The sequence below is a fragment of the Hyaena hyaena genome, unplaced genomic scaffold (genome assembly GCF_003009895.1).
Source record: "Hyaena hyaena isolate Hyena2069 unplaced genomic scaffold, ASM300989v1 scaffold_183, whole genome shotgun sequence".
NCBI classification, from domain to species: Eukaryota; Metazoa; Chordata; class Mammalia; order Carnivora; family Hyaenidae; genus Hyaena; species Hyaena hyaena.
Window position 1 is genome coordinate 37,130 of NW_024080815.1, and position 11,939 is coordinate 49,068.

Here is an 11,939-nt window from a genome sequence, read left to right on the forward strand (position 1 = left end):
ACACACAGACACACACACACCATGCACATACACACAATGGAATATTATTCTGCCATAAGGAAAGAATGGGATCTGGCTGTTTGTGACAACATGGGTGGACCTAGTAGATATTATGCTAAGTGAAATAAGTCAGAGAAAGACAAATACCATATGATTTCACTTATATGTGGAACCTAAAAAACAGAATGTTAATGTATTAAGAAATACATACTCTCAGTTCTAAAATAAATAAGTCATGGAGATGAAAAGTAAAGCATAGAGCATACAGTCAGTAATATTTTAATAATGTTGTACGGTGGCAGATGGCGACTATACTTACTGTGGTAGAGTACTGCATAATGTATAGAATTGGTCCAATCACTTTTTTGGCACCCGAAACTAATATAACACTGTATGTCAACTTACTTCAATAATAAACAATTTTAAGAAGAATTCAGTAGCCCAATATCCCATAGAGGAGCTTAAGCAAAGGCATAAGTCAACTTTTCAGATACCATCTAATCCATCTGGAATTAGGAGAACTGTGATTGGATTTCCTAGCCCTGAAAGTTTCTTCTTTATGCTAAGTCCCCAAAGTCATACTAATTCCGATTGCTCAAACAGAAGGAAAAAGGATCAGTCTGAAATTAAACCTTCCATAATGCAAGAAGAAACACATGGCCCTTTTATTTTTCCCAAATGTGAGGAATACAGTATGTTGTCTGATCCCAGTTTCAGAGAACTTGAGAGTCCTAAGAAAGGCTGAGCTTTTCAAAGCAAAAAGCCGTGCTCAGCTTTTCTGTCAACGTGACATCAGCCTCTTGTGCCCACATAGCCCCTAGGCCTCTTATTTCTTAAAGAATGTCCTTCTATCAAATGACTGTGGTCCCAGGCCCTGATGGTTTAGATAAACAATGTGCCAAGTCTTGGCAGCAATATCTCTTCTTTGTGGGAAGGTCAGATAGTCCTTTAAAAAATCTGAGAGACACAAAAATATTACTAACACATGCATGAATTTAGAAAGAACTGCAAGATGAAACTTCTCATACACACAAACACTTTCTACAACTTGTACCTAAGCTCCTTCTATGGGATCATCACTCATCTCCCCTTCTCCTCCCATTAGCTTATATTCAGTCTTCATTGTCTCCATGTTTTTGCATATGCTATTCCTGCTGTTCTTTTTCTCCTTCTCTAGTGGAAAACACAATCATCCCTGAGAATATTTCACAGTAACATAACTCCCAACAATTCTATCGAAATTTAGTTACTTCCTTATCTGCATTCTTATGAGCCTTTGTTCACATCTCTATTATAACCTATCATATTATATAGTAATTATGTGTTAAATTTGAGGGCAAGGATCATGTCTCAATCATCTAGTACTCAACATAGCTCCTAGCTGATAGTAGATGCTCAATGCATTTTAAAAACAGGTGAACATTGTCTAAATGGTTTGCTTTATCTGTAAGAAAAACTAGTTTAATAATCTGGCTGTCTTCGATGGAACGATTTATTCTTATTTACTTGCAATAGGAGGAACACAGTGAAAGTACTAATTGCATCCTTCCTGGAAGGCTGTCAGTTATGTCAAATTTACCCAAAGAAGTGGAAAATTCTACAAATTAAAATGTTAAATATGGCATCACTTTAACAGTGAGAATGTGTTTCTAAAATCATTTGCATTTCCAATTCTCCTTCCCCTCAACAGTATATAACAAAAAATTGATATATAAACATCACATGGAGAATTTGCATGAGAAGAGGTCTTCAAAAAGACCAGAGTAATAGACTTTTATGGTCTGGTTTCATGGTTCAACCATCCACTACATATGAATCTCTATAATCTCCTTGGAAAATCCTCATGTAGCTTCTACTTGAACTTTTGCAGTAATGGGGGAACTCATTACTTAAGAAGGTATTTGAGTCCTTATTTTAATAATTAAAATATCCAAGTTGAGCTCAAATGTGCCTTCTTGTAATCTTTAACCATTACACTCAGTCCTTCCTTCCTTAAACCACAGAAAATATTTCTTCTTCTGTGTGATAGCCCCATAAAAAATTAAAAACATCTATATAGTCACCCCCACGTCTTTTCCAGACTTTTCCAACTTCTTTCAACTGCTTCGCATTTGTCATGTTTTCCAACATTTTCAGCAACCCGGTTCAATCTTCCAGCCATGTTGCATTTTGTCTTCAGCACTTCCAAAATGGAGTCTAGACATACACACCAGGTAAGATTTGCCCAGTGAAGAGAATTTTCCAGAGCAGGACTGACAAATGTATCTCATTCTAAACTCTGTATAGGTACTGTCCAAACTTGGACTGGCTTGCCCTTGATGTAGAGTTGAACCTTGGCAACGGTTAACAGGAAAGGGGATATGAAGCCTGGATAGGACCAGAGCTACGAAAACTAATCCAGTTCTGGGACTTTAGGTGGGAGGTAAGCTGCCTAAATGAGCCCTGAATACACCCAGGGCATTCAAGGGGTTTTGAACTGATAGCGGGAGACGACGCTGTAGCAATATTTGACATCAGACAGGTGGCAGTACTATGCCTCTATTAGATTTTGGAGTAGGCCCTTAATCATCAACAGGGGAACCTGAGAATCAAGACCCAAACCCTGGGCAAAGAGGCTGCAAAAGGCTAGGGACATTAAAGACTGGAATGCAAAATAGGGCTTCATTTCTAGGGTGAAACTGAGGTAGTAAGAATCAAAATGGCTCCAGAGTCATGAAGGCCTTTGTTGAATTCCATTTTTTCCACTTTCCAAAACCAGTTTCCTCATGTGAAAGCTGGGCTAATAACAGTATTTACTTTAAGGGAGTGCTGTGAAAACTCAAGGGTATAATATGTATAAAGTCTGGCATATAGTTAGTGCTTATAAATGTCGTCTGTGCAAATTAAAATGCATAAGTGAAATTTAAGTTAAATGAATTTTAAAAATAGCTTCATACTTGAAGCTTTAATTACAAAGAGCATTTTCTCAAAATATTTTTAACATTTCCTTAAGAAAAGCAGTATGTCTATTTTTTTTTTTTGAAAGATGACCAGGAATAATATGAATTGGTTGAAAATGGATCACAAAGTAAGAATAACATAATGTGATTCTTTACAACCCTCCCAATAATTATACCAATAGGTGGTTATAACAAATACACTGATTTTCAGATTTTATTTTCAAATCATAACTTTACCATAAATCTTTGAAATCAGTCTTTCTTATAAATTCATTAATCCAGTCACAATTTACACTTCAATATTTGTTAAAAATCTTTGCATAAACACTTTTCCCTCTCCCACATCGTTGTCCTTTTAATATTCAATTATTTAGATTAAGAGGGAGGGGCACCGCCCCATGGGTGTGTGTGTATGTGGCTTTGAACCTATCGTTACTATCCAAAGAATGAGGACTGACGTCATCTGTGATGATAAAAAGCTTCTTTTGGTGAGTGGAAGACCTATATATAAAAGCCACACTTGAGGGTCTATCCGATAGTCCAATTCATCAGCTCTCACCAGTTCACTCAACTTGGAGAAAGCTGCCAAGACACCTCAAAGATCTTGTCACGACCTTGTGTGGTGAGTAATATTTGTTTTTTCTTTTAAATTTCATTTGAGCTTTTTTTGTTACCATGAAGCAATTATGTGATGTGTACTATTTTCTGCAAATATCATGCTGCTTGTTCAAGATAAATTATTAAGGGAGAATTTGAATTATTTTTTTAATGTTTTATTTATTTCTGAGAGACAGAGATAGAGAGAGCAGGGGAGGATCAGAGAGAGAGAGGGAGATACAAAATCCGAAGCAGGCTCCAGGCTCTGAGCTAGCTGTCAGAACAGAGCCCAATGCGGGGCTCGAACCTACGAACCTTGAGATCATGACCTGAGCCGAAGTTGGACACTTAACCAACTGAGCCACCCAGGTGCCCCTGAATTATATTTAACAAAAAAGAAATGTATGTGGCTAAAATGCTCTTGAATCATAAATTTTTGTGATTAAAGTCTTTTGAGGTGCCTTGTTTTTCTAAACTCATCTGAAATTACACAGAAAATAATTAAAATTTGGCATGATATGCTGTAATGGTATCTTACGGAAATTTTGAAATCGCACAGCCTAGTGAGGAATGAGTAATTCTGATTTAAATAGCCAATACAAATTTATTCAGTTGTGTTAAAATTCATTTTTCCTGCAGAATATCTTTATCTAGATTGTTTGTTTTATGACTCGTAGAGAGCTCAATCTGTATTACAGTTGGAGAAACTCAGTTTTACTCCTGGATATTTATTCCCTTTACATAAAGCCTTTTCAAATTTGCTATTCTGAAAACTGTATGTGAATTTTAAGGGTGCTTTACAACTGTCTTTCTTTAGCTTTTTCATGGCATTCTTGTAAGAAGCTCTTTTCTCTACTAAGAATAAGGAAGCCGGGGCACCTGGGTGGCTCAGTCCATTAGGCATTTGACTCTTGATTTCTGCTTAAGTCACGATCTCACAGTTTGTGAGATAAAGCCCTGTGTTGGGCACTGCGCTGACAGTGCAGAGCTTGCTTGGGATTCTCTCTCTCCCTTCTTCTCTCGGTCCCTCCTCCTCCTCCTCCTCTCTCTCTCTCTCTCTCTCAAAACAAACAAATAAACTTAAAAATAATAATAATAAAAAAACAAGGAAGCCAAGAAGAGATGTTGTAAGTCAGTAGGTGGATGTGACAAAGCCAGGACCAGATCCCAATCCTCTATCTACAGTGCTTGTTTCTACCATAAACTAACATTGAAGAATATTCATTTGTTGCCCCATCAGTAGTTTTATATTGCAGAGTGAAAATAAATGTGGATTATAATGTTCTTATGCTACTTCTAAACAATGCTATTTCCCTTTAAAAATATGAGTACACAGCCATTCTGTAAATGTTAAAATGGAGAACATTAAGCCTTAAGAAAAAGCACCTCTGTAATAATAGGCTTTGCAATTATTGAAGTGCAGATTAAGGTAAGACTGTTCTATTTTGAGATGAAAAGCTTTATGGGCAAAAGAAGGAAAGTGCTAAAATTTATACTCAAACAAGATTAATAAAATAAGCCAAATAAGATAGACAAGCATTCCATATGTAGCTGAGGCTCTAACTCCATAAACAATTAATTAATGATTAGATGATTTTAAAATACTTTGGCACATTCTTTTTAATGATAGAAGTGTGCATTAATTAGTTAAAAATCTCTAAATCAGAGCCTATTCGTTTGCTATTTATGGCTATTATTGTAGTGCCTGAAATGAAGTTGACTTATGAGTAAAGAAATTTGCTAAGTAAATAAGCAGTGTTAGCAATTTACCTAATTAAGAGAATTAGCCATTTTCAAGCAAATTATAAGCATTTAATCATAACCAACATAAAATGTGGGAGGAAATTCTAAAAACCAAGCCTTTTGAGTTCTCTTGTGGCTTAAATTCACATATGAAAACTTGCACAAAACTCTCAAAAGGATACTTAAGAAAGGAAAACTAAGCTGTCTAACTTCTAAGTCAATTTTTGTGTAAATGTAATTATACTGATGTATCTGTAAAATAAAAGAGGCTGATTCTAAAAGTCTTTCAGAAAAACCAATTCAATTGCAGTAACACTTGGAACACTTGTGTGGCTGTAAAGGTAACAACTATTAATTTAATTGTACAGTTTTGGCACGTTAAAAATATTTTTAAATGCTTCCATTTTTCTTTTCCTTTTAGTGAAGATGATGTCTGCGAAAGACATGGTTAAAGTAATGGTTGTCATGTTTGCAATTTGTTTTCTCGCAAAATCGGATGGGAAACCTGTTAAGTAAGTATTGTAAGCTGCTCTGCATGGTGAGGACATGGGAGTTGGATTTTTAATGTTGGCTTTGTGATTGGGAAGCGGGGAACTAATGGAGGGGTCCTCCCCCTTTCTTCCCTCCAGAAAGAGGTCTGTGAGTGAAATACAGTTTATGCATAACCTGGGCAAACATCTGAGCTCCATGGAGAGGGTGGAATGGCTGCGGAGGAAACTGCAGGATGTACACAACTTTGTTGCCCTCGGAGCTTCGATAGCTCACAGAGATGGTGGTTCCCAGAGGCCCCGAAAAAAGGAAGACAATGTCCTGGTTGAGAACCATCAAAAAAGTCTTGGAGAAGCAGACAAAGCTGACGTGGATGTATTAATTAAAGCTAAATCCCAGTGAAGACAGATATATCAGAGCACTGCTATGCACAGGAGAAGGCAACAAAATTACATGCTGCTGACATTCTCAAGCTCTGAAGATTGCCAATGCCAATTGCATCTAATCTATTGCTAACCATGATAGCTGAAACTTTGATTATTTTGATTCTACTGCTATTCATTTAAGAGTTCTTTTAATTATTCCATTTCTATTGTTTATTCTTTTTAAAGTATGTTACTGCAGAATTTATAAAAGAATAAAATTGCACTTCTTAACCTCTCTCCCATCTTGCCATGCAAAATAAAAATTTAATGATCATAATTTTAAATGAATTAAGTGAAGTATTTCTCATTTGTTGCAAGAACGCTTTCAGGGCGCCTGAGTGACTCAGTCAGTTAATGGTCTGACTTCGGTTCAGGTCATGATTTCACAGTTCGTGGGTTTGAGCTCCGCGCTGGGCTCTGTGCTGACAGCTCAGAGCCTGGAACCTGCTTTGGATTCTGTATGTGTCTCTCTGTCTCTCCTCTGTTCATGCTTTGTATCTCTCTCTTTCAAAATAAATAAATAAACATTTAAAAAAAACTAAGAATGCTTTCTGGGGTTATGACAAATGCCAAAATGTTTAAATTGATCATGAGTAGGAAGACTAATGCAAAATGTTTTTTTTTAATTATGTGTCTCGCATTCCCATATTTTGGACATCATCCTTTTAATATTACCAAAGTACTAGATCCCCGAATCCTCACTAGCTGCATACTATTGCTCTCTTCATTGCAGGAAATTAAATGCTTTGCAAGGAAAGGCAAAAAAAGTGGTCTGAAACTTGAGAAAGCATTTGTCTATACACAAACCCACTGATTGTATTTCTAGTCTGGACCCCAAATTTTAAGGAACTGAATTTTTGTATTTGTCAGGACATGATTTAGTCCATTTGTCATTTAACAAATATAAATTTAGTATCCTTTATTTGTCATGTACTAGATTAGACACTGGGCATAAACTGGTATGCAAAATGGACACAATTTCTTTCTTAATGTGGCTTATAATTTAGTAGGAAAGACAGGTATTAATTGATTATTAATTTTGATAAACATTATGAAAGAAAAATACAAGACATTCCAGAAGTGTAAAATACAGACCCTCTTCTACTTAGATCAATGTTGTCCAACAGAACTTTCTGGAATAATGGAAATGTTCTATATTCTGTGCTTTCCAATACAGTGTCTACATGTGCACTTAAAATGTGCCTTGTGGGGGTGCCTGGCTGACTCAGTCAGTAGAGCACACAACTCTTGATCTTGGGATTGAGAGTTGAAGCCTGATGCTGGGTATAGAGATTACTAATAAAAATAAATAAATAAATAGGGGCGCCTGGGTGGCTTAGTCAGTGTAGTGACCAGCTCAGGTCATGATCTCACAGTTCGTGGGTTTGAGCCCACATCGGGCTCTGCACTGACAGCTAGCTCAGAGCCTGAAGCCTGCTTCAGATTCTATATCTCCTTTCTCTCTGACCCTCGTCTGCTCATGCTGTCTGTCTGTGTCTCTCTCTCTCTCTCTCTCTCTCTCTGTCTCTCTCTCAGAAATAGAGAAAATATTAAAAATAAATAAATAAATAAACAAATAAATAAAATTTAAAAGAAAACATTTTAAAAAATATGTCTATGTCCCTGAGGACTAAGATCTCATCCTGGCCTCAAAGAGTTTGTGTTCTAAAGAGGAAGACAGAGATGTAAGCAAGTAATTGCAATATCACAGGTGAAATGCAAAACACAATGATACACAGAGAAGGGAACAGATCTTCTTGATGCAGGAACAATTGAGATGAGACTGAAATGGCAAGTAAATTTTCCAAAACATAGAAGAATATTAACAAATGTCCAGCATCTTGGTGGAATCACTCAGCCTTTGATTTAAGTGCAGAGAAGAGAATCTACTTCAGTTAGTTTATAGAAAGGGATTCATTACAAAATCATTGAGAATGCTGATGAAAACAGAATCTATGCTAAACTTGGAGGAAAAACTCATAAAGTCACCAAGGGAGTTGTTTTCTCTTCTCATATCAGCAGCTGACTATTATTATCCTGAGACTGTCCTGATCAGGAGACGACTGCTTCCTATCGTTGTTCCAGAAGCAAATTGTACCTGCTATGACCAACTGCAGGAAAAAAGATGGCAAGCCGTTTGCTTCTTAGCATCTAGTGTGCCCTGTTGCTAGAATCTGGTAACACTAGCACAACAAAATCAAACCCCTCCACAACAGTGCTTGCCAGCAGAAAGGGAGAAGTGGCAGAATCACCTTACTTATGCCTGCCCAGTCTCCCAGGAGTGCATATGATTGGCTGAACCTAAATCTCTTCTAGAATCTTAGCAGCAGAGGTGTCTGGAGAATGCAGTTTTTAGATTTCCAGTTTACCATCTAATGTAAGTAAGCACTAAAAGGTGATATAGTATCAAGCCTCAACGAGTATTCTTAAATATGTCTCCTGATGGAACTGTGTGAGAATTTCCCTGGATATTTACCCAGAGGTGGAATCCTGATACATAAACAAGCTTCGCAAGACTATGAATCACTTATAAGATTTCTATTCCCACCATCAGAACTAGGCATTTCTGTCTATACCCACCTATAATTGGAAGTATATGTATTTATAAAAAGTTGTGTCACATTGATATTAAGTGGTAGTCCATTGTTGTAATTTGCCTATCTCTGAATACTAGTGAGATTGAACTTCTCTCTACAATCTGGCCACTTGGGCTTCCCTGTCTGTGAACTGTTGTGTTTTTTTAAAATATCCTTTGCCAATTTTTAATTGATTTTCCGGCCCTGTTAATTCTGAGTTCTTTGAATATTCTAATATAAATGCCTTATTTGTTTTATTTTTATGTTTATGTTTTTTAGATGGGGGAAGGGCAGAGGGAGAGGGAGAGACAATCCCAAGTGTGCTTCCATGCTGAGTGTGGAACCCAATGCGGGGCTCAGTCTCATGACTGTGAGATCATGACCTGAGCCCAAATCAAGAGTCAGGTGCTTAACTGACTGAACCACCTAGGCATCCCTGTGTTTGGAGAGATTTGTTGAAAAAGTCTTTCTCCAGCCCTAGGTCACAAATTATCTCTTTTAACTGCTTTAGACTTTTACCTTTCACTTTTAAGTATTTATTGTTTTGGAGTCTAATTTTGTGTATGACAAAATGTTATGTTGGAACTTTGTTATTTTTATATATGGACAGTTAGTGTTCTAAAATACCATCTATCAGCGTTGTCTGCGTGGCTCAGTCAGTTGAGCATCCAATTCTTGATTTTGACTCATGTCATTATCCCAGGGTCGTAGGATTCTTTCTCTCTCTGCCTCTGCCCCTCTCCTTCACTCATGCTCTCTCTCTCTCTGTAAAAACAAACAAATAAATACCATCTATTAAGCAATTGTTTCCCCATAGCTTTATAGATAATTTTAAAAATCTATCTTAAGTTCCCATGGAAACATACATTTATTTACTTACTTACTTACTTATTATTTTTGGGTAGTGAAAAATTGCTTTACTGCGCTTTTTGAATCAACTTTCAGTCCCTGAAAGGTCAGTTTCAGATGGGGTCTCACAAATCACTCTTTCCTGACTTTCTCTCACTGCTTAACTGAATCCTTGGATAATGTGTTTCTCTGAATGTCTTTACCCCCTCATTCTCCTCCCCAAGTGGCCCATACACTAAACCTTCCTTTCCAAATCTTCAGGGATTGGGCCTGTAAGTATTCAACTTAGTCTATATGGAACTCAATAGAAATAAGTCCTTGGTTCCATTTGGAAGCAGCAGTTCATGGAAGTGGACCCAGGACATGCTGGAGAAGAAACAATCTGCCCCTAAACAGTGGGTCTGTTTCGTCTAGTTCAACTTCATCCCAAGCAAAACCCAGTATTTAGAATAGTCAGGTTTTAAAATCAGTGATTTATTTTTGCAATTCTTATCCTAAAGCTTCCTTTTCAGCAAAAACAAACATATCAACTCCTGGTACTATCAGAAGAGGTCAGGAATGTATAATCTATCAGTTTCACTCTATCTGCTCTTCTTTTTGGACAGAGATCACATCTCCTTGAGAAGACTATGGCCAAATTGCAAAATCTGTAGCTCCTTGGCACAGATCTTCATGGGTCGTATGTTCTCACCCTCTCTTAGGATCCCAGGACAGAAGAGTGGATGGACAGGTTCTGAGGTAGATATATTTATGGAGGTGCATGCATGGAAACCATAGATGACATTGAAAAATGAAATGGCTTTTAGGTTACAAGCAGGGAAATCCCCACCTCTGCAAATTTGTATTCACGTGGACAACAGTCTCAGTATCTTTGCTAGTAGTGGCTTCATGTCCCTGCTTGAGGCTCACGACCCAGAACCCCAGATCTGAGGATACCAGGAAAGATCATGATATGCAGATGACCTGTAGACACCCACAGCCCATTGCAGTGTTTCATCAAATTCCACCTCCCAGCAGTGGCAGCTGGAGGTGAAGTAGGAGGATCCCAGGACAAAGTAACAGAGATGAATATTTTGGCATTTCCTGGTGGTCTCATCCGGGTCTACCCATATCCATGCTCTGCAGGTCATTAAGAGAATGTGAGGAAGTCATTGGCTGTGGCTGCATCCAGAATCATATTCACATAGAATCTCAGCATTCAGCAGCACATGCTCATCATACACATCATCACTTTGATTTCAGCCACCAGTTTGCCCAGGGCCATGTTGATCTGGTTTCTCTGGATCCAAGAGATGTCAAGACTCCAGGGACAAGTGAAAAGGCTGTCCTGATTCTCCCTCTCCAAATGCCTGAAGCAGATGGAGCAGAAGTGCTGCCTGCAGACTGTCAAATAGACATTGTGGAAATAGTTTTGGCAGATGGGACGTGATGGTTCTTGTCTAAGTTTTTCTGCTATGGCCACCATTTCAATGTGGCTGTTTTGAGTTTTGTGCTTCTCTGGGGTATTGCAACTTCTTAACTGGATGCCAGACTTCTCATAAAGACATTTTGCTCTGGATATCATGGTTAAATCAGTGTTTCTGTGAAGGGATGAGGGCTGAGGACTTTCTATTCAACCATCTTGCTGATGTCATTAACACAGGTTTATTTCTGAACTCTGTTTATTCTATTCTATTGATGTGTTTGTTCCTGCAATTTAGAGTATACACACCCTCATCCTTTTTCATGGACCTTTATTCTAGCATACAAATTTTATAAGCTTGTTGAGTTTGTTCCTAAAAAAACACAGTTCCAGGTGTGCCTGGGTGGCCATTAAGCTTCTGACTCTTGATTTAAGCTCAGGTCATGATCTTGCAGTTTGTGAGATCAAGCCTACATAGGGCTCTGTGCTGACAGTGCAGAGCCTGCCTGAGATTCTCTCTCTGCCTTTCTCTCTCAAAATAAATAAATAAATTTTAAAAATTAATATAGCTCCTCAGAGTGTCTTGGGTGACTCAGTTGGTGAAGCATCTGGCTCTAGATTTTATCTTAGGTCATGATCTCAAGGTTCACGAGTTCAAGCCCTGCATGGGCCTCTGAGCTGACAGTGCAAAGCCTGCTTGGGATTCTCTCTCTCTTCTCTCGTGCCCTTGCTCTCTCTCTCAAAAAAATAAATAAATAAATAAACTTAAAAAAAATACAGCTCCAATTTTGATTTGGATCATACTAAAATAATGTGTTAATTTTAGGAAGAATTGTTATCTTTATTATATCATGCTATCATTATATAGTAAGGCTCTTCATTTATTCTGATTTTCTTTTATGATTTAAAATTATTTTTA

The 11,939-nt window shown here is 37.6% G+C and overlaps 1 protein-coding gene across 1 annotated transcript; it reads left to right on the forward strand.

The window, feature by feature from the left end:
- The first annotated feature begins 3,490 nt into the window (after positions 1–3,490).
- PTH (parathyroid hormone) lies at positions 3,491–6,481 on the forward strand. The gene is made up of 3 exons (XM_039240913.1): positions 3,491–3,561; positions 5,701–5,791; positions 5,909–6,481. Exons 2-3 carry the CDS (start codon positions 5,706–5,708, stop codon positions 6,168–6,170), a joined length of 348 nt encoding a protein of 115 aa, XP_039096844.1. The 5' UTR covers positions 3,491–3,561; positions 5,701–5,705; the 3' UTR covers positions 6,171–6,481.
- The last annotated feature ends 5,458 nt before the right edge of the window (positions 6,482–11,939 follow it).